The 27,343-nt window shown below is 34.7% G+C and overlaps 1 protein-coding gene across 3 annotated transcripts; it reads right to left on the bottom strand.

Annotated features, from left to right (window-relative positions):
* Positions 1 to 527: 527 nt before the first annotated feature.
* LOC111057719 (histone acetyltransferase KAT2A) lies at positions 528 to 27,016 on the bottom strand. Of its 3 annotated transcripts, none has more exons than XM_022345181.2 (13): positions 26,870 to 27,016; positions 24,355 to 24,739; positions 22,273 to 22,418; positions 21,642 to 21,779; positions 20,734 to 20,867; positions 15,437 to 15,868; positions 13,910 to 14,060; positions 12,612 to 12,826; positions 7,988 to 8,208; positions 6,903 to 7,063; positions 2,914 to 3,141; positions 1,750 to 1,840; positions 528 to 1,000 (listed from the first exon to the last, which is right to left on the bottom strand). In XM_022345181.2, exons 2-13 carry the CDS (start codon positions 24,680 to 24,682, stop codon positions 807 to 809), a joined length of 2,439 nt encoding a protein of 812 aa, XP_022200873.1. In that variant the 5' UTR covers positions 24,683 to 24,739; positions 26,870 to 27,016; the 3' UTR covers positions 528 to 806. The 3 variants fall into 3 exon arrangements, with proteins under 3 accessions (XP_022200873.1, XP_022200878.1, XP_022200886.1); XM_022345186.2 differs by having other exon boundaries at positions 24,355 to 24,745; positions 26,870 to 27,001; XM_022345194.2 differs by having other exon boundaries at positions 13,928 to 14,060; positions 26,870 to 26,983.
* Between the last annotated feature and the right edge of the window lie 327 nt (positions 27,017 to 27,343).

Here is a 27,343-nt window from a genome sequence, read left to right as displayed (position 1 = left end):
ATATTGTGGATATCATATACATGTAGAACATAGTTTATTTTAATTTACAAAATTATCTTAATTATAGTTATTGAAATGGAATAACACGGAAAACAGGCAGATGTACTAAAGCAAAAAGAGAGACTTTAATGATTTTAGATAGGAAAAAACTATGCTTTGTTCTCTTATTTTTAGTCTTGTAAAATGTTATCCTTAAAAATTAGGATAAATACGGTACTAATCGAATTATCAAAAAACTGTTTTATTCCACTATTGTTTTTTTGACATATTTGGGGATTGACATATTGAAGATATGTTGGTATATGATGGTATATCACAACCATCCAACAACTTGAGTGCTCTCTCCGGAATACAGCAATGGATTTTCATATTAGCTGTGTAATTCAGGGATGCTTTCATCCAGTCAATATTTGACAGAAATTTGAAGCTTTGAACTAAAATGCTGATGCTAGACAGAAATTCAGAAAGAATGCTCACAATATAATATATTTGTACGATTTTGCAACAGGAAATTAACAAGCCAACAATTAGAAAAATCTAGTTTTTATTTATATCCAATGGATCCATATTTACAGAACTCTGTCACTAGAGTTCAAATTATTGTTAGGTGATAGAAGGCACCTCTTCACTACAAAATAGGTACAATATTTATCTAAAATCTTATTTTAGAAAGTCTATATCTTGTGTAGAAAAAATATTTGACAATATAAAATATATTAGTGATGATTTATTCACTAGAGATCAATGTCAACCGATTGGACACCTCCAAACTCCAAATGCGCATCTTTAAGAGAAGAAGCTGACTGTTATTTGTCCCAAAGACTCAGTTCCTTCATTCGAGTTTGGAAATATTTCTCAAGGTTGTTGGCAAACAAATACAGCTCTGATTCTGGAGGGTTGTAGATACGACAATTGTTGAATATTCGTGTCATGTCAGCAATGAATAGTCTCCGTGTAGTGTAATAGCCAGCCTTCAATCTCTGCCCCATTGTTTTCAAATCTGAAATAAATCACAAATAAAAGATGTTATTGACAAAATACAGCGAAGAGTATATTTATAAATGTTAAAATTACAATGAAAAGCTAGAGAATACACTGTACTTTAATGTCCTGTTAAATTAATGTTCGAAACTACAATTAATAATATTGAGATGAGATGAAATCATAACACGTCTAATTCTGAGCTCAATGTCAATTTTGATGTTTTTTACTCAAGTCAAAAGGAAAAAATCTCATCCGATGAATATGTCCTGCAAAAAATTGAATTATCTCTCTTTTTCTCTGTTGTGAAAGGTAATATTTTGGTACATATCCATGTAACTTACCAAATTTCAAATTGTTTCAATAAATCAGTAGATTTGACAATATCAAGTCGATTTCATTCAACTTTTACTACCTGAATTATCACGATCGGGCTCAGAAGGAAGTATAAACTGTTCCGAGAAACAATAGTATAAGTAGATTTCCCATGGTTTAGGGCGTTTATGTCGTAACTTTTACTGTTATCTCAAGCCGATAGTCCACGTAGTTCTTTCCCGTAAAGCTTTATGTCGCTGGTAGTCTCTAATATTGTGCCGTTCATACACTCTTACCCGGTCAAAACAGTAAAAATCGACAGCAATTGACAGTAATCGGCTTGAGATACCAGTGAAAGTTGCGACATAAACGCCCTATACCATGGGATATCTACTTACGCTATTGTTTCTCTATGCCTATACTAATAACAAAATTGAAAATACTCGAACTTACCCATTGGATATTTGATGATTGAATAATAGTCACGTACTTCATCCTTGTCAACAGGCTCCAAAAAGGGTTCCGCTTGAGAATGATTCCTTATCTGAGAAAAAATAGAATGAGAAATGATGAAAAAACAAATGACTGATTTTATTCTTACAATAATTACAGTATTACTTATCAGTGTTGATTTTTTAATTCGCTCTAACTCGCGTTGAAGACGCGGTCTTTTTTTCAGTGACGAGGCTCATTTCCACATGCGTTTCCTCAATGCGATTTTTATTATGGGGTTATTTGAAATCCCTGGTTTATGTCGATCGACCACGGACCATAGCACACCTCAAGAACAACATTCGCGACTCTATTGCCAACATACCGATTGATACTTACTGCAACAAATCTTAAAAATCGACTTAATCAATGTATGAACAATGGAGGTCACATTGATCTGATGTAATTTCCAAGACTGCAATAAAAAAATTGAAATATTGTATTTTCATATAAAGATTGAAACAATAACTGAAGTAATTTTGTTTTTATTGGCCTTTCAAATAAGTAAGTTTCTCTGGCGCACTTTGTATAATCATAATCAATATCATTTCATCTTATTATCGCCCAATAATTCTTGGACTTCAAGGGTCTGTATTTGGGTTGACGAATCAGTAGTCGATCAGAGACATTTTGACTAATAAAACAGAATAGAATTTATTTATTAGAGTAAACAATACAGTAGTCGGAAAAGAAAAAAACAGGTTATTGCCCAAAACCTCTTCAATTTCCTAATTTTGTCCTAAATTGTCCAAATATTATGAATTTAAATATTAGTACATACAGAAAAGATAGCATAAGCTATATTTTCTCTATGATATGACGGTGTAATGGAGCCCACAGTCGCAGCAAGGCAACGTTAGTAGACATCTGTCTACTAACTTTGGCAGCAACGAACATGTATGTCAACTGTATTTATCGTAGTTATTTATACATTGATACATAGGTTACAATATCATTCTCAACTATGAATTATTGGGAAAGGAACAACAGGCTTGAAGCCCAAAACTGTTCCTTTCTCAAATTTAGATAGAAATTGTCCAAAAATAGGTTATGTTTACACTTCACGATTTTTGTCCAATTTTGAGTCCAAAATATTTATAAACTAGGAATTTATAAATGACTAACCGAGTTGAGGACACTCTTGAAAGACTTGTGGAGAGTGTCGGGGTCACTGGTCTCCTCGGTGACCTTGGAGACGCGGGTGGTGCGCGTGGCCTGACGCCAGCCCGTCTCGCTGATGCCTGGGATGCACTCCAGCGGAATTGTGCGGTTGATCTCCTCCTTGAAGCAGGTCAGGCCCGGTCGCACCTCCTCTATCGCTTGCTTCCGATCTTCTATCAACTGTTGCAGGATCTAAAAGCATTAGAATAGATGTTAATTTTATAAATCCACTTATAAAATACAATTGTCACACTTCCAATTGAATGATAATATAAAGTACCATAGCAAGAAAATTACAGGTTTTTATAGCAATACTATAATAAAAGTCTCTAGAAACAGTAAATCACAAAAAATATACTTTATAGTATGTTTGTTGAATACCCTACAAGAATAAAACAAAACTTTTAAATAAGTAAAATGCTATCATTATAATTAAAAAAAAAGAAAAACAATCATTCGAATCACATATTTGAAGCGGTCCCTAGACGATCAATATTACTGTATAAAATAGTACTAATTTATAACATCAGGTCAGTGTCCAGTTGTATGGCCTGCCTAAGGAGTAGGTACTAATAGTGTACAATGATATTGAATGAATAGGGACCGGTGAATGGTTAATAGATTAATAGTTAGGGCCAGATCAACTAGCTGCACAAACAACTATTAACTGATCCCTAAGGGTCAGACCATATTAAGCGTTTTTTCGCCCTGTGGGTTGGGGAAGCTTTGAGACGAACATCGTACTCAACAATGTGTTGAAAACCAGAATTCACCCACAGTATCCATGCTTGTCGTAGGAGGCGACTAAAAGGGACCCCAAGGCAACTCCAGAAGTTGCCTTGCCTTCAAACCCACGGGATCTGCCCCATCAGGGCAGTTTCGGAGGGGCAAACAGAAAAACCCAAGAGACCAGAGATGGGCGAAACTCCAGGCACAAATGTGGGTCAAGAGGCTGAGTTAAGGGTGGCCGGGCCCAGTTCCTCAGCGGAAGGACCTTCAAAGAAGGCCATGAGTGGAACTCACGTAGGTCATGAGGACTAATCAGTATCAAGAGACTGCCAAGAATATCACACTGGATTGCGACAAGCAACCAGGTGATGAATGGGATGATAGTATAGTGAAATACTCCTGGTTCTTGTAAAGGACACAGGTATTGGTTTGCCTAACTAACATACTACTTGGGAACACAATAAGCTTCGGTTGAAGTGTGGGGTTCTTTGAACATTTGGATCCTTGTATCCGTCACTTCAAAAACAATAATTAATAAGCGTTTTTTCAAGCAGCAACGCAATCAGCCAATAGGAGAGCTTCCTACCCTGCCGACTCTAAAAACGCTTAATATGGACTGGTCCTTAGGAACTGGTTAATAGTTGTTTGAGCAGCTAGTGACATTATGCTGTAATAAAAGGAGGGGGGGGGGTCCGGGAAGGAAATGTTTAATAATTGCCAAAAAATGAAAAAATTGAAACTACGATGTTCTACCAAAGAGAAAATATAGCATACCGGTAATAGCAAATCTATCTGTTATGCTATCTTTACTCTATGGTTCTACTTACCTATGTTACTGGAATTGCGAAATTATTCAACGATATGTGTTTCACATAGCGGGCAGTCACAACAGTCCAACGTATGTGAACAAGAAGCCGCTAGCCGAATGTAAGGGATTGAGGGGCATTGTTATAATGTTTTATCAAGTTATACCGAGTGCGGCAGCGAAACTTACTTTTTTGAAGTGAACGCCATTCAGTCAGCTGATGTAGTAGAGCGAAGTTGGTCTCGTTAGAGAGGCCAGAACATAAAGTTTTCTTTCCGACAAGTTCAGTCGCCATCATGCATTGGAAAAATGAGTTGCGTGAATTTGCTTTATTTTTCGAGCGGATTTTCTTTGATCACAAACCTTCGCTCGTTTCAAATAACTTTAGTCTAGCCCCTTTGGCTACTGTCCCGGACCGGGAATCAATTGTTACGTGGGTCACTACGTTCAAACAAACTGCAAGTGCGACAAGACGAAGAACTGAAGTTCCGCGGCCCATTAGGTCACCTGAGAACATTGAGGCAGTGAGAGTTTCAATGTTGCGATCACCACAGCGTTCTGCGTGCAAACATGCGTCTGCTCTTGAACTTTCCGATCGTTCTATGAGACGAATTCTTCATGATGACCCTCATTCCCATCCATACAAGATGGCAATTGTGCAGGAACTCTCTGAACGTGACTTAAATTGAGGGAACACTTTCTAGGACGCCTCATCTCAATTAGGAGCGATTTGGAGTAGCCAGCCCGATCTCTCGATTTGAACCAATGTGATTTTTTCTATGGGGGTTTTTGAAATTCCTTGTTTATGTGAACCTTCCAAGGACCCTACAAGATTTGAAGACCAATATCAGGGAAGAAATTGCCAACATAGCGCCTGTAATGCTGGCAGGAGTCATGACAAACGCCAGAAATCGGGTTACTTAGTGTATGGAGAATGCAATGGGTGACGTCACCTACCTGATTTGATATTCAAAACAAATTGAAACAAAACTTTATATATGTGTTTACATTACAAAAAATAAATACAAACTTTCTGATCCATACAAAGAATTTTATTAACTTTTAAAAAAAGAAGTTTCGCTGCCGCACTCTGTATATTTGGAATAATAAATTTTAACACTAAACCTAATGATGGTGTATTCTTTATTTATAAGATCCAAACAATAAAACTTTAGATGCTACTGACCTCCTCCCTACATTTTATTCTGCAAAAGTTTTCTAATTTTAAATCTTATTATTGCTATACCGTTTTCTCTTTCCCACGTATATACTTTGAAATGCTATTAGGCCTGCATAGGTTTTTTCCACACATCCATATTCACTATTCATATTAAATCAACGAATTCATCTTGTATTCAAATTCTTACTGATCTGAACCATTAATTTTCTTCAGTAGTCTGCCTGTCTATTCATTTTTATTTTAATATTTTTTGCCTACTCTTTCAGCAGTGAAGTAATGATAATATCGAGTGAGCTGGCTGGCTGAAAGCAGTGATCTAGTTTATTGAAAAACATTCATTTTCCAAGACTTTTTTATTTTCCTATATTGAACTCACATATTTACTAGTAGTTCTGTGAACAGTAGACCTCGCGCAGTTATAACGACGTCCCAAACCATAAGCACTTCCACACTGATACACTAACTATTTATTTGATCAGATCATGCTTACACAAGATTTAATTATCATATAACGCTTTCCAGAATTTAGCGCGAGAAAACCAGAAGACATCTAGGCGCCCAGACGAGCTGTTATAAGTTCTTTGCATCCTATTTAGTGCATAAAATTTGCATTCAATGAGGCATGCAATTTATAGTCTACACAGCTGTTAATTTTTTACCAAGTTACATTGAGATATTGAATTGCATGCGTCATGGCATGCAATTTATAGTCAACTCGACAGCTGATTTATGATGAATAATTCTAGTCTGATTTTTACGGTAATATATGAAGGAGGCTCCTTTTTCCTTTTATATTATCCTTGAAATGCAAAATTTTCAAAAACCTTGCATATACGTCGACGCGCAATTTAAAAAGGAACATACCTGTCAAATTTCATGAAAATCTATTACCGCGTTTCGCCGTAAATGCGCAACATATAAACATTTAAACATTAAGAGAAATACCAAACCGTCAACTTGAATCTTAGACCTCACTTCGCTCGGTCAATTACATTTATTGTCACTTTTTGCTTCGATTTATTTATTATCTCTGTATATATTATATTGTTTTTCTATTTTCTGCTAACGACGTGATTAGTGATAGAGTGGACATTACTGTTCAAACTTTGCCACGTCAACAAATAACTATTGGAGTTTTGTGTAAGAATTGTTGTGCACATAGAAGTTGATATACATCCAACATAAACTTCAACCACAAAAAGCATTCAAAATAATAAATAACTGTTGAAAGCAACAAACCTCTCTCTGTAGTCTAACAATAGACCGGAAATCAGTGTAAACTATTTTCTCATTCAATTGGCAGTGCATCAGCATAGCTCTTTTGTAATCCTTTATGAAACCTTTATAAACAGCAGGATTCAATTTTATGTTGTCGCTAAAGCCTTGTTTTCTGAAGTAACCTGGAAACATAAAAAATAACTTCAGTATAAAAATAATAAAAATATAATGTTGTAGTTGAAATAACTAGATCAATTAACACTATTCTACTAAAAAAAACTCAATTCAAAATCGGTTTTGATAAATTATTCATTTCGTAGACGACATGTATCGTTATTACGTTATATCACATAATTAGCTTGATAAATATGAATGAGACTCATTTTACAAATTACAATCACTGTTTGTTTCCCAGTTCATCAGCCAATAGCTTGTCACTATGATTAGCCCAAAACATAAGAGATTAGAAAAATTAATTTCAAGAGTCTAATAACTTCTATAGTCCATGACAGTACTGTGTTTCATATCAAGTTATTGGTAATTATAGGGAATGTTTTATTCTAATTGTACGGTAGCTACTCAATCAATACAAAACTGATGATTTTTATTCAATAAATCGAACTTATAAGCTAATTAAGGTGAAATGATAGAGATATTGCCAGTTCCACATAATTTATGTTATTTGATTTAAATTATAATATGGAACTGACAACTAAAAAATTTCATCTTAATAAGGAAAAAATGTACAACATCTCTGTTACTAGTGTAAATTTTATAGACTGATGATTGAAATCATTGACAAATTGCAACTTGGTGTTGCCTAACCTGATCAATCTTAGCGCCGTTTGCACAGTCAAAGCTTAAACCGAATTCAATCAGCTGGTGACTTAAACTCAAAATATTAATCACATTAAAAAAACGAGACTTGATAATATGGATTTAATCAATACCTACTATTACTTAGTAAAGTTATGAATGAACAGAAAATACTTCATTCAAAATTACTCCTCTCGCATAGTAGGTGTTCTTAAGAATGAAATTAGTGAAGTATTGAGGAATGCACAATAACTTGAAACACAAACGAAAAACAAGCATATAAAACTTACCGATTGCATTTTCATCGGCAAACGTCAGCAAATGGAATATGCCCTTTTGAACGTGATAATCTTTCAAACGATTCATCATGTGGGCTCCATACCCTTTTTCTTGGAGGAAAGTACTGATTACACAAAATACTATTTCTGTAAATCCTTGCGACGGAAATGATCGATAGCATATTCCACCAATCGGTTTCTTCTCTTTTATTAATACCAATGTTTTATGTTCTCTGAAATAACAATTTTATTAATTGGATTGCAAGCACATCTCTTATTTATAGAGTTACTACTATTATTGAAATAATAATCGTCTTTATTTACGCAAAATTTGAGATTGAAAATGTTTCAACGTTAACAACAATGACAATCCTCAATTTCATTTTCAACAACAGTTGAAAATTTCCCCTTGATTTTTAATTGATTTGATTGTGATACACATTTTGTATTTGAAACAGAAATGACAGTTATTTCTAGAACATCAATTATAAGGACAGTAATTAATTCGTATTATAATATTCCAGCAGTTGCTCAACTGCAATTTCTAATAATTGAAATGGAAATTATCTTTATTCTTCTTCTTAGGAAATACTAACAATACAGAATATACATATACAAAACTCGAAGAAGTTTCCTCACATGGACAAAGCCTGTGTGCGAGGAATTCTTCAATGAATTATAAAATAGACCAACAGTTTTAATTAATGTTTGAAGAAATTCTGAGAAACAATGTTAACTGTTGAAAATAACTGAACCAATATAACAAATTATATTTATAATTAAATGAATGAACACTAATGAATTTATCTAATTAGAAGCTTGAAAAGGTAACAGAAAAAGTGTTAACTGTTAAAAATAACTGAACCAATGAAACAAATTATATTTATTCATAATTGAATGAATGAACACTAATGAAGTTATTTAATTAGAAGCTTGAAAAGGTAACAGAAAAAATGAAAAATTCTATTTTACAATAAACTGTGACCAACGTTTAATCAAACTTCTATGTAATCGGACTTCCGATGCTGCTGTCAGAACCAATTACGATTGTCCATGTGATGTTGATGATTATGATTTCCACATGCATTGAAAATGTTATTTTATGATGCTTTTAATGCTCATTATGTAATGGAAGTATCCAACTTTACCATTTGGGATGAACAAGACGTTTGTAAGTCTCCTACTATCAAATAACCAATTTTTATAGATTGCCTTTGATATTATTCTAATGACAATAATCATCTATAATTAGTCCAGAGAAAATTTAATGGTAGATTACAACCCACTAACATATATCAATCGATAGAAACGACATTTCTGCAAAATAGATCAATAGGCTGTTGAAAGCTTTTACACAGATACAATCTAATGGAGAGAGAGAGAGCACATTACACAGATAGCATCAAATAATTAAGCATGTTCGCTTGTGAATAAGCGAACGGTTTCTTATTATCCACAACTGATTTTGTACGATGTTTACAAGTTAGTGCTTTACAATTTAAGTTGGGATTTATTTACACTCTTTACTTTATCTAGAATTTTTTTTTCATAGATTCAAAGTGTTGAGCGCGATGGAGTTGAATGATACGTTTTAGAGAAGCAATATCGTTATTCCTAGCAAGTTACAGATATGAACAATATTACAGAAAATTATATAAAGATAACCTAATCAAATACGGGACAAATTATGATTTTATATAATTACATGAATAACGATAGAAATTCGTGTATTATTTGTTGTATGAATTGAAAATATAGAATACTCTTGTAGTTGGAATAAAGATAATGGGTGATTATAGAAGAGTCAAGACTTTGGGTACCGCAATCATCGATGATAATCATAAAACTATGAAGAGAGTTGATTATCGATGAATATATATAAAAGATAATCTATCTTTACTCCACTCCACACTACATACAATTGAATTATTGTTGCACATGGAGCGAATAAAGTTGTTTTTCCAGAACAGTTCAATACACGGTCTACATTACATAATAGATTCAGACCGACATTGGAGTGAACGAAGTTTCTGGGCATGTATTTGCGTGGGAGCGATTCTAGGGTTGACCCAGTTGGTGAGTCAGATGTGGTACAATTTCAACAACAACGCAGTCAGCTTCACAGTTGAGACAACTTATTTGAATTGGGAAACAACATTCCCGGCAATATCCATCTGCGAACACGAGTCAGCCGACAAAATCTACGACTGGGGGAACAAAATATTTGGCCCCGACAGAAACTTGAATCTGGATTTCTATTTGAGAGACGTCACTTTCTTTGATGGCACATGCTATTCTTGCAAGGTACACTGCAACAAAACAATCGATTGTCCTGAGCATATGGACGCCATTGTGAAACAGATTCGAGCGTCGTGCTCCGAGCTGATTGGTGCGTGCAGGTGGCACGACCAGCCGTTCAACTGTTGCGATCGCTTCCTGCCACTGGACACTGAATTCGGAACCTGCTACACACTCAACTCAATCCATAAGCTCCACTCGCCACATCTATTCTTAACATCCAATCACAAATCTGGTCCTGGAGCTTTGAAAATTAAAGTTTTTGAATCCGTGAAACTCTTTCTGCATTCTCCAGAAGATGTACCATTCCTGAACCATCCCCATGAAGAGAAAGAAATAGTCACATGGGGAAGTGTATTCAATATGACGTTTAAAGTGAGAGAAATAGAAAATGACCCACTTCTCTATGATATAACTGAGGAGCAACGGAACTGTCGATTTCCTAAAGAGAATATACTCGGAACCAACTCAGTTTATTCGTATTCAGCGTGCATTGTCGATTGCAGGGCTAGTCTACAGATGAATCTCTGCGGATGTGTCCATCACTTGATGCCCACGCAATTGAACTTTCCAGTTTGTGATGTTGAAGGTCTGATATGCTTGACAAACCATTCTGAAGTTCTTCAACTTTCTGGTCCTAATGAGATCACATCGGTGGATTGCAAATGCTTGTCGAGTTGTGACGAGCCTGAGTACACAATCATCTCGAAACTGTCCTACCTGAATGAGCATTACGAGGATGACGCGTATGGAAGTGAGATATATGTGCGGATGGAGTCTCTTCCTTGTGAACGATACAAGAGGAATGTGGTGAGGACACTTTTGGACCTGACGGTCGCCATCGGAAGTGCTGCTGGACTTTTTCTGGGAGTGAGTCTGCTCAATTCGTTCGAAATCATCTACTACCTTCTCATTCGTCGGCAAGACAACAACAACAACAACAACAACAACAAAATTGTCGCCAGGCAACGATTCAGGAGAAGAAACTTGATTGCAGTGGCTGAATCCACTAGAAATCAACAACTAAAGAATGCTTTCATTGTTAAAAAGCCATTCCATTTACGAACAAGCCAATATATCCAGTAGTGACTTAGTTATCTTGTAGATAGGTGAGGGTAGCTTCTTTCAACCCTGTGAATACCATACTCTAAATGGCAACTTCAATGAAGTAATACATGAAAATGTTTAATGAATATGTATTATCATTGAATAAATAAATACATGTAAATACCGGCTGATTTAAAAAGGACTTTGCAACTTTGAAAATTCATATAAATCTTATTAAACAAGTTACACAGCTGGTTTTGAAGGAAAACACTCCAAGGCTTTTCTCGCGTAAGCCGCACAAGCGCTAGCGGCAGTTACGTCAAAGATGACTGCCTTCACTGGAAACGAGCATGCTAGCTCTGTGTTTTGGTTTGATAAACGGCATAGTCTACCTTAGTATGTTGCAAAATTTTTTGATACTACAGATCAATGAGGATGACCGAGAACGAAATGTTTTCTTCATGCAAGATGGCGCACCACCACACTATCTGACTGAAGTCCGAGATTTTCTTAATGACCGCTTTCCAAATCAGTGAATTGGCCGTAATGCGCCAATTGCATGGCCCCTCGTTCCCCAGACTAACACCGCTGGAGTTTTTTTTGTGGGGGTTTCATAAAAGATATGGTGTTTGTACCTCCTTTGCCAGCCACTCTACCTGAACTTAGAGCAGGGATTTGCGCTGCTGTTGAGCAAGTTACACCTGAAATGCTAGTGCGAGTCTGGGGAGAAATCGACTATCGATGGGATGTCTGCAAGAATAACCAACGGAAGTCACATCGAAAATCTTTAGTTTAGGATAAAAAAACTTGAAGTGTTATCCTTTAAAACAACAGCAAAACCAGCTGAGCTCTGTACCTTGTTTAATAAGATTTATACGAATTTTCAAAGTTGTAATGTACTTTATGAATCACCCTGATCACCACTGATCTCAATATTGCTTGAGAGTTATGTGATGTGTCCATAATCAGTCATAAATTAATAAATAATGCACCAGCAGTAATGTGTAATAAGTTATTTTTATTTTAATATTCACTTGAAATAATTTGATATTGTATCATTATAATAATAGAAGTGAACAGAATAAATACAGAAAAATATATACTGTTTATCAACAATAATATGTGATACCTTTTCTATAGTGAGAGTAGTAGGGGCTTGAAATAATGAATAATCAATTATTACTTGAACAAATCGAAAAATTCCACTAAATGGATTTCTAAATGGTGCATTTGAGCGGTCTTTTGAATAATTAATTATATTCATAAATATACTGGTAATCAAGAAACTTACGGATCAAATAGCAATCGAGTGATGTATTCTACTGGCATGTTGGGTAAATGTCTTGAGAATAGGTTCTGTAAGCTCATCAGCCAAAGCATAGTTTTCTTTGAGACCTTCTGGGTTAATGAATTGCCAATAAGATGAAATTCTATGACTTTCTCAGCTTCTTGTTCTTTGACACTTTCACCTCTTGGCTTCAGGCTAATACCATCTTGGAAAACAAACTGAAAATCAAAATGTAGGAATTTATTAATATTGAATAAAATTGGCTAAAAATGGTTTCTCTGTTACCACGATACCATGTTAACGCTACCAAGCACAGTGTTGACTTTATTGAAATTAAATTGATAAGCTACGAACATTGGAATAAAAACAAGATAACAATTGATGAATCAGTTGAAACTACAGATACAAATGAAAAAATATATTCAAATAAATAGATACAAAAGAATAAAAACAAATAATGAATGCACATTATATTTCACTTGCGCATAGGTATAACCCAAATTTCAATATTTTGCAGTAAAGTGTTCTATTAGAGAATATTCTATCAAGCAAATGATCCAAGAAACAGAATGCAGTTGATAATTTGGTTATTCTGCGTGTAGCTTTTATTTTATATATGTTCTGCTATAGTTATTTGTGCAACTAGTGTGCAAAGTGACAGTTTGCTGCACCGAAAGAAACGTTTACGCCCGAGCCGTAGGCGAGGGCGGAATGGTTTCTTGAGTGCAGCAAACGAACTTTGCGCACGTATTTCACATTAAATTGTTCCTACAGTTACCATTAAATATGAAAAGTGGGTAATTATGGGTAAAATTCACTGAAATCCATCAAATGTTTTTCTGTGTAATTTTATTATTAATAAAACCTTAATTTATTTAAAATTGAATAATAATAATTGAATTATAATGATTAGTAATTCAATTGAAAATTTATGTGACTGCTTGAAGGGGGTTTATGTTATGTAAGCATTCAAATGACTACCTATAATGAAGGCACTTATAATGGCAAGCAGGCAAGGCAACGCTGTCCTACTAACTATTTTGCGTTGTCATGCTGCAAATCTGGAGTACGCAAAGTACTCACTTTGCGCACTAGTGCGGAAAAGTGATTCTTTGCGGCCTGCAATCAGTGCACAAATAGTCACTTTTCAAGGTATCTGTAGGAAAAAATAATTTCGTGAATGCAAGACTAGATTAAAATTTATATAAAATTATTTTAATCAATTCCTTATTCAGTAAGTAAACTTATAAGTCTTCACATTGACAGTGAAAGGTATGCTTGATATTTGAAGGCGTACTTACATTGCTCTGTTGACTTACATTGCTTTGTTGAACTTGCAATGATTCACCAAGAGTAGCTAAAATCTTAGCAACAGAATCTTGAGAAATATCTTCATTAGTTTCTGCGGCTTCTGCACGCTTTCTTTTAGGCTCAGGAGACCTTTTATCTAATCTGAAAAAATATGTGAAACATTTATGAGAGATTAAAAACAGATATGAACACCAAGTAGGAAATTTGAAAGGACTAATAAAAAAGGATTTGTATTTCAACAATTTCCTATTCTGTGTTCAATTTCCTTTCTATGAAGTTTTCTTTCTAATTCTCCCGGTCTATTCGTAGTCAATTAATTTTTAAATAATGTTAATCATAGAATTATGATGAGAGAATCTATGAGTTGCCTATTTCAATGGAATTCTATTGTATTCTCACTTTTCAAAATTTGATCGGGAACGTCAAAGAGTTTTAAACGAGAAGGTATTAAGTGTTTAAAACATGATTTAGAATAAAAGAGAGATTGAAATTTCCACTAATATTTGAATGATGGTAGAATACTAATTTATTAGCTGTTGGAATACATGTTGAGAACATGATTAATCAGCATGAAAGGCAACTCCAATCAATTTAGTGTGAAAAGAATTTATGAAGTGTGTAAAACATGATTTTATAATAAACGAGTGAGTGAAGTTTCCACTCAGTCTTGAATGATGTTTGAATAATAATTTATTAGTTTGAATATATAGTGGAATAATTCATCAGCATGATTCATTGTAAAAAGAAATTATGAAGTGTAAGAAACATGGTTTTAGAATAAACGAGAAAGTGAATTTTTCACTTAGACTTGAATGATTCAGATTCAGATTCCTTTATTCATGTGTTTAAAACAAAACAGAATTCAACTTATGTTCTAGCGTTAAAAATAATTAGACCAAAATAACATGATTAATCATATTAACCTACAGACTGAAGAGTGTTATAATAATATTGAGCAAAGAGATACATGCGAAAGTTCAGGTATTACTGTAATGTTTTCACATGAAACGGAGAAGTTTGAATCTTTAGATGTCCATTCCCACTTGACCGTAAATGAAGAAAGTCGGAAATTCTAGCGAAATATTATGCCTAAGCGTAAATAATAAATTATGGTAGAATTATAAATTATGATAGATTCTAGAATTATGGTAGATTCTAGTGGAGAAGATTGTTTTAATTTTCGGAACAAAATATTTCAAATTTAAATTTATTTTACAGTTTCGAGTGCTAAGTAAAAAGAAATTTTGTTATCAATTCAGATCTTAATCTTTCTAAATTCAAAATTAATAATTGTTTCAAGTGTTTGGTGAGAAAATTAGACAAAATTTTATTAAGTGAAGGAAACATAACCTTTTTTCTGGACTATTTTAATGAATCAAAATTCGGGGGAGGAACAGTTTTGGGCTGTGCCTGTTGATCCTCCCCAAATTATTTTAAATAATAATTTTGTATCATTGAATCAATAAAATAATAAATAATAATAATTCATCAGCAAATAATTATTAAATCAAACTTACCCTTCAATTCGCTGAGCTTTTTTCCTGATTCCCGGACTGAGATTGAACGTTGTGAATCCGGAAGATGATTCTTTTTCGGCGGCCAATGGCAGGCTGATTTTCTCGAATTCACCGCCACGCCTTGACAAAACGCCTTTCTCAATGGTGGCTTGGAGATAAGTCGGCGGCGATTTCTTAAAATCGGGATCCCAAATAGGAGAGTTATCCGAATAGACTTCCTCCTCGAGCATAGAGAGGAACTTGGGATAGTGGACCAGGATGAGCACTTTGTTCTCGGGTGGAAGCCGGTCTCGCACATTGTGGCAGTGGTCGAGTAGTTGTTGCCTCACTGACTTGAACACAGCCCGCAGCAGCGTTCGGCCGAACACCAGTGTTGTCTCGAAATGAGGCAGCGAGTCACAAAATACCGGCATGTGACAGAACACCAACCATCTGTAATTGAAAGACAACTGTTAGGAATACTGTGGTTTAGCAGTAATAATAATGTCGAGTGGCCTGGCTGGCTCAGGTCTGGTCTCAGAGTTTTCAGGTCGCACCTGATGAATTCCAGGGTCTCTATGATCTGGTTTAGGTCTATGACTAGGTCTGTAATTATTAGGCAGCCGGAACCGACAGCTTGGTAGCAATGAACCCCTGTATTGTAAGGCTGGTCACTAACGAATACACATCCATGAGACACATGACGTTATAATCAAAACCAAAATTTTTATTGCCGAAAACATTGAACAATGTTATAACAACGTCAGTAGCAGAAAAATTACAACAGAGCATAAATAATAGGCTACAAATTACACAAACAACACAAATAATACAAATAATGTACAGGAGCTTTTATTGGAATTATATAAATATCACAGCAACTAAAACCGAGTTTGCACACAAATATCAAAAATCTAACGACACACTACCTGCTTAGTGCAAAATCTGAGTTGAAGTAATCCTCAATAGAATAGAAACACTTTTGAATGAGTATTTTCTTTATTTAGGACTTAGAATGATTCTCATCCATTGCTCTAACCTCGAGTGGTAATTTATTAAATATCCTGATACTCATGTAGCGCCAATTTTTCTGTAGCCGTAGTCCAATGGTGAGCGTCAATTCTAATACTTGCCTACTTCTTGTATTGTAATCGTGAATGTTGCCATTCAGAGTACATTTGTGCGCGTGCTTCCTCATATATAGCAAACATGTAAATATGTAGAGAGAGGGAAGAGTCAATAGTTTCAAGTTCAAGAAGAGTGGCTTACAAGTTACCAGTGGTGGTGCATGACAAATTATTCTTACTGCTTTCTTCTGAAGCTTGAAGAGTGTAGGTGACATTGAGCTATTACCCCACAATTGAATACGTGAAACGTATAAATTGTTGTGTCATCATAGCGAAAAGCTTCGAGCAAAATTTTTTGAGGGTAGGTTCTTGTATCTCCGTTTTTATGTTTTTTTTTTCTTCGCTGATCTTTTTTATGTTAAACTTTTTTTTCTATCATTATAATTTAGAATAATGACATGGAACGCCAACGGTCTATTACAGCATAAAGATGATCTAATGGCAATTCTAATTGAACAAAAAATTGATGTTTGCCTAATTTCAGAAACACATTTCACAAAGCAATCATATTTGAAAATGAGAGGTTACAAAATATATCATGCAGTACATCCCCAGAACAGTGCTCGTGGAGGAAGTGCGGTGATGGTTAAAGAAGAATTAATTCATCATGAGTATAAGAAAATAGAATTGCAAGAGTTCCAGTCGATTTCTGTAAAAGTGAAACTTACATGCCATTCGAGTGGAATGATAACGATCGCAGCTGTCTACTGCCCTCCTCGATTCAGCTTAAAGAAACCAGATTACTGTGATTTTTTAAGAAATTTCACAGGAAAATTCATCATCGGTGGAGACTTCAACTCGAAGAATACTAGATGGGGCTCGAGACTAACCACAACCAAAGGGAAGGAGTTACAACTGGCCGTTGATGAATACAACTGCGAAGTACATTCGACAAGGAAGCCAACTTACTGGCCAACAGATAGAGCTAAGATCCCAGACCTGTTAGACTTCTTCATCACAAAGTACATATCACCCAACACTATAGAGGTTGAGGAAGAATTTGATCTTAACTCCGATCATTCACCAATTGTCCTTACAATCCATAGCTCTGCTGTGAAAAAACCCGGAGCACCACAACTAATAAATAAATATACAGACATAGAATCATTAAAGCACATGATAGAAAATAACATTGATTTAGACACATCTCTACAAACGACTGAAGAGCTGGAAAATGAAGTACAAGAGTTTGTAACGAGCATTCAACAAACTGCATGGGAAAACACTCCCCCACTTCAGAGTAAAATTAAAGGTAATTGCTACCCCCAAGTAGTAAGAGAGCTGATAGCAGAAAGAAGAAGAACTAGAAGAATCTGGCAAACGACAAGAGATCCAAGAAGTAAAATAGAACTGAATAGAATTACAAAGAACTTGAGAGGAGCAATACATGAAATAAAACAGCAAGAGATTAACACTTACCTGGAGGAACTAAGTAATGAGGCCAGTACCAACTACTCACTATGGAGAGCGACAAAGAAAATAAAGAGACCAGTGGAACAAGTGGCACCAATAAGAAAAGAAGATGGAACATGGGCTCACAGCAGTAAGGAAAAAGTGGTTTTGTTTGCAAACCATCTTGAGAAAACATTCACTCCTCATGATGATAGAGTGCTCAATGATGGAATAAATGTAATCATACAGCCAAGACTTTTGGATAATATCCCTCCAACATCGCCAAGAGAAGTTAAAAAAGAAATTAATAATATGGCAAAGAAGAAATCACCCGGATATGACCTCATAACAGGAGAAATACTTCAACATCTTCCTAGAAAAGCAATTGTGAAATTGAGTCATATTTTCAATGCAGCTTTCCGTTTAAAGTACGTGCCAAGTTTATGGAAAGTAGCCGAAGTTATAATGCTACCTAAGCCCGGAAAGTCACTAAATGAAGTAACCTCTTATAGACCAATATCACTCTTACCGGTACTATCAAAACTTTTTGAAAGATTACTGTTGGCAAGATTAAAACCAATTCTACAGGATAAACAACTTATACCTTCTCACCAGTTTGGATTCCGTAGTAAACATTCAACAATTGATCAAGTACACAGAATAACAGATGTAATAGAAAGATGCCTTGAGGAGAAAAAGGTATGTTCTACTGTCTTCTTGGATATTGCCCAAGCTTTCGACAAGGTTTGGCATGAAGGCTTGTGCCATAAATTAGAACAAGTCCTACCCGCGGCATATAGCCAATTATTGAAGTCCTACCTGGACGAGAGATATTTCAGAGTGAAGCTGGATGATGAATATTCTACACTAAGGCAAATTAAAGCTGGTGTACCCCAAGGAAGTGTGCTAGGACCAGTTTTGTATACACTGTACACTAGTGACATTCCAAAGCCAGCAGGAGTCACTATAGCTACATTTGCAGATGATACTGCTATTCTCTCAGTCGCAGAAGATATTGAGGAATCTACAGAAAAGTTACAAAGAGCAGTTAATCAAGTAAACACATGGACAAATCATTGGCTAATTAAACTAAATGATACCAAGTCTGTACATGTGAATTTTACTAATAAAAGAATTCAATATATTCCAGTATATATAAATGAGAAAGTCATTCCACATGCTAATACTGCCAAATATTTGGGTATGACGCTGGATGTCAAGCTCAAATGGAAAGCACACGTCAAGAAGAAAAGGGAAGAACTAGGAATTAAATTCAAAAAGATGTATTGGTTGCTGGGAAGAGGATCCAGGCTGTCCATATACAACAAGATTCTACTATATAAACAGCTACTGAAACCAGTATGGACTTATGGCATTCAACTTTGGGGCTGTACTAAACCATCCAATGTACAAATTATCCAACGATTTCAAAATAAGGTACTAAGAAATATTGTTGACGCTCCTTGGTACATCAGAAATGCTGATCTTCATCGCGACCTTCAATTGGAGACAGTCACGAAAGTTATTGAGCACTTTGCGGCCAAGCATGAAGAGAGACTTCACCAGCACGACAATAAAGAGGCAATCCAGCTGCTTGATGTTGATAGTCTGGTCAGGAGGCTCAAAAGAACAAAACCGCATGAGTTAGTGAAGTGAAATTTGTGTTGTGAATTGATGGCTTGAAGGTGGTGTTAGTGATAGTGAAATGTTCATCCCTTCAAACCAAACAAATTATTATTGGCCTACTAACTTGATTGTATGAAACTATTTTATAGGATACAAACTAGACTAAGTAATTGTAGTCAAAAACTAGACAAACTGAATCATAGGATGAGGTTTGAAAAAGTCCATTTAGTAAAATTAGGATAAAATAAATAGCTTATTAGTCTCAGACTAGGTGCTAATTTTTAAATAATAAAAAAAAAAAAATATAATTTGTAATTTTCCAGTGGTTAATTTATTGTTATTGATTGTTTATTTCATGTTAAAAGCCTTTCACTGAAGACAAAACATGCATGATGAACACGTGTGTGTGCCTAATAAACATGCAAACAAGTTTATCGTGTATGTTCTACCGTTAGCGGTTAACTTGATACACATTTTTTATTCTATTTCCAAGACTTTGAATTTCTTAGCATAAAAAGGATTCTCAAAAATAGTGTATGTTCTTCAATGGCATTTTTGAGAAGGTTACAGAATAACATTCAGAACAGAAGGTTCCAATGATAACATTGCCTTCAATCAATAAAAATACAGTAGTTGAAATGATTAGAAAAAATCGGGACCTCAAAAAAATGAGACTGCAAGATTAAGCGGATAACATAATAAATTATTTCGTAGAGTGTAACCGACTTCCATCTGCAAACATTTTCCTAGTTTTTGTTCCTGTGTTGACATAGCCTATTTTTTTAGTGGATAGAGCAAACAATACAATAGTCAGAAAAGAAAAAACAGGCTATTGCTATTATTATTAAACTAGGAAAAGGAGATCACCAAATGTGAGCGATTGTAATCACAAATTCTCAAGTCGAAGAAATGTTCAACAAATATGAACATTAGTCATATCTGAACAAAAATAAAATTCAGAAAAATATGTACATGTTTTAGTTGCATCATAACTTGTTCAATCTACTGTCAAATAGTCAAACTTTTTATCAGTCTATGTCCTGACGCTCAAAAATCAAACTGTAAAATCGAAATAACCTAATGGAAGTAACCAATACGAGTCTCCATATGAGCCCCCACATCAATAAAAAGCTATACATTTAACAAGCTATTAATAAATTAATCATATTTTACCTTGTATAGTTAACTTTGTAAGCCGATACTTCGTCGGCTGTGTCTTCTTGACGTCTAGCGCTGGGTGTTTCAAAGTTCCAGTGATTAAGGCAATGAAGGAACATTTTGGCTAGATCATACATTGTTTGGCACTCCTGTTAAAAAAGTAAGTTGCAACAGTTGAAAACTTCTAGAACTATCAACTAAAATAAGAATAAGTTGATTGTATGGTACGAGATGTTGTAAAATTTCTCCATAATTATTAAGTATAAAATGAGAATAAGAATTTTACTATAATTTATAATTCTTCAATCTTTAAGATTTTTCAACCAGATCCTGTTCAATGAACATAATTTTTTTTCAATCAACTGATAGATTTGACATCATAATATGAAGCTACTTTAGTACTTAATAGAAATCTCTAATAGATTCAAATTCAAAAAAATGAAGATCTGGATTTAGTTTTTACCAATAGATAAAATAAACCTTCATCTTGACAATATTATCTATTTTAAAACAAATAAAGTACACTTAACAATTACAATGGTAAAAGTAGATTCGTATGGTGGGGAGTCCCTTGCGGGAAGGTCCCACCGCCTGAATATATAATTCAAGCCGTCAATGGGCCTTACGACTGTCATACCTCAGCCGGGACCGACAGTTTAACGTGCCCATCCGATGGGCAATTACAATGGTTGGAGATCTAGATTCCAGTTTCAACAAATAAGTTACAATAATATTAAAGCGCTGGATGAATCTAATTTTCTGTATACTGAATTGATTATTTGAAATAATATAGTATAGGAATTGATAACTCAATATTGATAAAATAATTTATTGTTAACTAGCAAACAATACATTACACAGTTCACAGTGTGGCAAAAACATTTTTTTATTGAATCAAATCATAAAGCGCAAAGAATACTCACAGATGGCTGAAGATGATTAAATTTGTAGCAAATGAAATTGTTAATGGCTTTGGAAATGCAGGGTGATTCGAAAGGAGGTTGCTTCAGAGGACCCTCTATGTTCGGCTTGGTCATCTCAACAACACATCTTCGTAATAACTGGAATAAATCAAAATAATGGTTATTAATTATAAAACAAGAACGATAGAATAGAATAGAATGTTTATTTCATCCAAAAATAATTCAGACTCTTCAATACAGGTCACTTCAAGTTGGTGATTAGCATCACCATTCATATCATCACATTCTAATCAGAGCAATTTAAAATAATCATCAATTTTTTATGGATATTAAGTCAGATGATATGACAGCAGTTTATTCTGATGTACTTCAGCGCTATTATTGTGTAAACGAACAGCAACTACAAAACGGACAATTTGTTTCAAATTTAACACAAATAGTTTACAATCAAATATAAACCGTAGGAAACATTTTAGGTCCAGTTGTCATCTTAGCTAATTCAGACTCTACAGTCAAATTTTAAAGAATTCGACACATTTGAATATGTAATGTATAATGTATTGATAATAAAAATAATGATAAAGAATTGGCAGTGGGAATTCGAAAAGAATAACATGAATCCATGTTTTACCTTGTAGAGATAGATATAAACTTTCTTCGAATCTGGATCAACTTCTCTATGTTGGAACATGAAAATTATTTCCACATCAACAATCATGCCAAGTAGCCTTTTAATTTCTTCTTCTGGCTGGCTTTTCAGGTGTGATATGTGCGAAGCTGCAACAATTCATCAGTAAGCTGTGAGTCATAAGTATTACAAATGAAAAATAATAATATACAAATTATATACAGAGTATTCTGGAGTAAGTCAGGGCGTGATTCCTCACATAAAAAAAGTTATAATTAACTTAGGTCCGAGAATCCTTGCTACCAAGTTATACAGGATGGAAGATTTCGTCTGAATTTCTGTGCCCCTGCTGAAACGAAGCCCTACGGGTATTTGTTGGCTTTTAATTAAGATGTACAATTTAGCGTAATTTATGTGAAATGAACTGAGAAATTGAATAAAACCGTTTCCAGACCTGCAGCTACAGTAATTTTTAAGAGATCTGATGAAATAAGCGAAACTTGGTCCCGAAAAACAAGTTCCTTCAAGGTTTGAAGCAGATTTACTATGTTAAATGTACAATAAACACAGTATATTTTTTCACAGAACTTGTAGAAAATTCAATTTCAAAGAGAAAGATGTAGAATAAGTCTATAATAGACAAACACAACCTTAAAAAATAATACTTAATTAAATACAAAACGCATGAAAAATAGAGGGCCTAACAGTTTTTGTCTATTTTTCACAGGTCTGGAAACGGTTTTATTCCATTTTTCAGTTCATTTTACATAAATTACGCTAAATTGTACATCTTAATTAACAGCAAACAAATACCCGTAGGGCTTTGTTTCGCAGGGGAACTAAAATTCAGACGAAAATTTTCACCCTGTATAACTTGTTAGCTAAGCATTTTCGGATCTATGTTAATTAGAACTTTTTATCATCCTCTTTTGATGAGAGGAATCACGCCCTGACTTATGGGCACCTTTTTTCAGAACACCCTGTATATTAACATTGTAATGCCACAGCCACATGTAGGCCAAAGTCGCTGGCCCATCCTGGTAAAGGTGCAATTCCTAAAGAAGACCAATGAAGGCCAGCGCTGGTAAACCACTAGCGTTGGTCGACATTGGTCTTCATTGGGCCAACATGTAGATGTGGCATTATATTTTTATTTGGTTATAAAATTATGTTAGTTGATTTTGGAGGGATGTAAAGTCATTTCCATTCCTTCAAAGTTGAAACTCGAACAAACAAAAACATATTTGGGATCAATTATAATCTAATCTCGTGAATAGTAATGTACGAAACTAAAACTAGTCGTTTATTCATTCTTTAATACATTGTCTATCCCAGTTGAATCTCTGATACAACGAGGAAGAGCCAGAAAATTTAAAAAAAAAAATTGCGTATTTTTTTGAAAACATTTTTACGAGTTGCATTTATTTTAGTTTTTGAAAAGTTTAAATTTAATTTCAGCTACTTTTAACATCGATAGTATAATATTTACTAGGTGCAGTGAGTGATGTATCGATTTCTTACCTATTTATTACCGTATATGCTTTTCAAAATTGCAATTTATCTTTGTTCCAAGTATCAGTATTTGCAAGATATCAATAATAGATTCAATTCAGTTAGCATGTTTTCATATGAGAATTCACATAAGGTAATGGTGATGAAGTCAGACTTTCTCGTGAGTTTCTAATTACTTGTTGAAAAAAATTGTAAAAGTTTTACAAATTAAAAATCAAATGGTTACATAATCAAGAAAATAAAAGAATAAACTACAAAGCTTAGATTCAGAGTTACTTTTTTTAAACTGGAATGTGTTTCACAAGTAATTATACAAATTTTAAATAAACTATTTCAAGTTAAGACCCTGAATTCTTCTTATTCCGTTATTACTTGATAGTTTTTCGTTTCATTCTTTTCCTGATTATTCAGTTAATTTATACTCCTAATTAGAATGCTGATACAAAGAATGCGATCCTACCCTAGTTGGACTATTTTTCAGCTCATCAATATTTGTATGATCGCAGTAACAGATAATGAAATTTCACAAAATTAACAAATTTCACAAATGAATGCGTACAAGTGGTTACTCACCGATTGGGTGAACGCAGTTATCACATGGATCAACACAATTCAACAGTGACTGATAGCCGTCTGTTTCAACGGCTCTCTTAACACTGGGAGGCACCTTCCATCCGGTACACTTGCAACCCTCACCTTGGCACGCTGAATATATCGCAAGTTTCAAGAACTTTTCAGTCTGAGACCAATTGTAAACTTCTTGCTTCCTTTGCTGAACTTTCTGAATATTGTTTTGCTGGACTACTTGAGGATGCAGCAATAGATTTAGAGAAGTCTCTTCTCCTGTTTTGGTGGTTCCAGGATTGCTAACTGAGGAAGCACCAGTGCTGGCATCGGCCATAATGAAGGGCTAGTACAGAGACAGCAGGCTTATGTGAACGCAAAACTTTTACACCATCTGAAACTCAATTATAGCAGAAAATTAATAAGAGTGGAGATTCAACTTGATTCACTAAAACAAAATTTTCATTTTAAACCGTCAAGTTTTGATTTCTAATTAGGCTATTGATTCTGAAAAATTGCAATACCTTTTTGATAACAACCAAGGTTCTAATTAGATCAAGCTTAAGCTAGGTCTACACTATGTAGCTCAGCTATATAGCTCTGCTACAAGTTCAAAAAGTGACACTGTAGATCTGCTATATAGCAGTTTTAAGCCTATTTTCTCAGCTATATAGTAGAAAATGAGCTATCCAAAATTTTCGGTAAACATCAAAGAGAATCTGAGCTATATGTAGCTCTGCTACAAACATACGGGAGCATACATATCAATTTTTGTTTATAGCAGAGCTAGATGTAGCTGCTCTGTCCTTGAAGGAAGGCTGCCACAGCTGTTTACTGTTGTTTGTAGCTGGGTTTGCACCAGATATACTGTACTCATTTGTTGTCAGAGTGCTAGTAGGTTACTGTGCATTGCGAGCATTTCTTTTTTATTTCTATATTATTTTGCAATAATGGAGTAAATTTGACTGGAATAGAGACAAAATTATCCAATATATTCTTTCTTTTCTATGTGCTGAAAATATCACAGTAGCTGTGGCTGTTGCAAGAACAAACTTCTTCTTTGGCATCTGGCTGGGAACTGAGCAGTGAATACTGGTTTATTCCAAAATATGTAGCTCTGCTACAAGTAATGACATCGAAATGGCAGCACAGAGAAAAAAGAAGATATTGGATAATTTTGTCTCTATTCCAGCCAGATTCACTTCTCTATCATTGCACAATAATATATAAATCACAAGAATAAATGCTCGCAATGCGCAGTAGCCTACTAGCACTCTGACAACAAATGAGTAAAGTATATCTGGTGTGAACCCAGCAGACATTAAATAGCTGCAAACAGCAGTAAACAGCTGCGGCAGCCTTCCTTCAAGGACAAAGCAGCTACATCTAGCTCTGCTATGAACAAAAATTGACAAGTAGCAGAGCTACATCTAGCAGACCTACATATAGCTCTGCTACATAAAATTAGCGTTAAATCTACTTATAGCAGAGCTATATGTAGCTCAAATTTTATATAGCTCTGCTGTATAAAACTCTAGCTATATAGCTCTCCAGCTACATAGTGTGAATGTGGCTTTAGAACAAATGAAAAATATGCAACCGATAGGAAATTCATTTCAACTCGACAAAAATCAGGGTGATGCCAAGCAAAAGCGAGCGCTGGCAAATCAGCCATCTACTCTATCTCGCTCGTCATCATTTGTATGCACTTGATGAGAGTGTAGATGCGGCACTAGGCTGTTCACACGTCAATTATTATGCCCCATCTACATGTTGACCCAATGAAGGCCAATGTCAACCAGCGCCAGTTTGTGGAGAGGTAATTTGCCAACGATGCTACGTTGGCCTGGTTGGCGATGCTATGACCTGGCTACCGCTGGCCTTGATTGGGCACTGGTCATATTGCAGGCTGGGCCAGAGACTAGACGTGATTTGAAATACTTAAATCAAAATCTCACTGATAATGCTCTATAGAGAGATTTACTTTAAACAATCAGTTTTCTTAATAAATAGTCTACCATAACATCAATGCTTTCAATCTAACCGATGCTGGCAAAATTAATCTCACAATAGTAACTACTTTAACGCCCTTGCTCCTTGCAAAAAACCGCACCTAACTTAGCGGGTACAAAAAAAGTATATTGCAGGAGATGTAAAAGTTGGCGACCTCTTTGCACCTCCAACTTACATGAACACTTTTGCATGTTTAAAATGGACGACTTAAATAATAGGTGATTGTGATTAGGTTAATTTTACTCATGTTCATGTTAATAAGCATTATTTTGAGATGTGAGGGGGCATCATCACCAGCAAAAGATTTGCAGAATAGCTCCTATATGATGTTCTGTTGAATAGAATATTATTTATACTACATCCTAAAAGTAAAATATTCATAATTATGTATTATAATACTGAGTTATTAAAATATCCAGTTTGAAAACAAACTAGGGTATTTCATTTTATAAGTTTCAAATTATAAATAATGAACTAATATTAATGTATTGATAAGAGCAATACAAAATACCTTTCAATTTCACTAACACTTTGAACTGCTCAAATTTGAGAATAAAACTAAATTCCAATATTATTAATAAATTTATTCAAATGTTATTTAAGATTTGAGGTTAGAGACAAAGTTGAGTGTACAGTGTAGCTTAAAACCAAACACTACAGATAGCGCTTTAGTTCATAGATTGTTCATCGTAGAGGTCAAAAAAAGTCAATATTTCTGAAAACAAAACAAGAGTACAGAGCTGCAGGAGAGAATTTTGTAAACTAGGTTAGTTCATTTCAAGGCAGTAGCTACAAGATCACAATAATCATCCCCTAAAATAGCAAAAAACCTATTTGCAGGCTTACCAGATCGCCTGTTTCCCTTCCACACCCGTTATTTCGTAATGCATAGTAAAATAAATAATAATAATATTCGTATGGCTTTTATTGGTGGGAAGTTCCTGACGGAAGTTCCACCTCGCCTGAATATATCATTTGAGCCGTC

The sequence above is a fragment of the Nilaparvata lugens genome, chromosome 2 (assembly GCF_014356525.2).
Source record: "Nilaparvata lugens isolate BPH chromosome 2, ASM1435652v1, whole genome shotgun sequence".
Lineage (NCBI taxonomy): Eukaryota > Metazoa > Arthropoda > Insecta > Hemiptera > Delphacidae > Nilaparvata > Nilaparvata lugens.
Note: the sequence above shows the minus strand (reverse complement) of the source record. Positions and strands in the feature narration are given on the sequence as shown.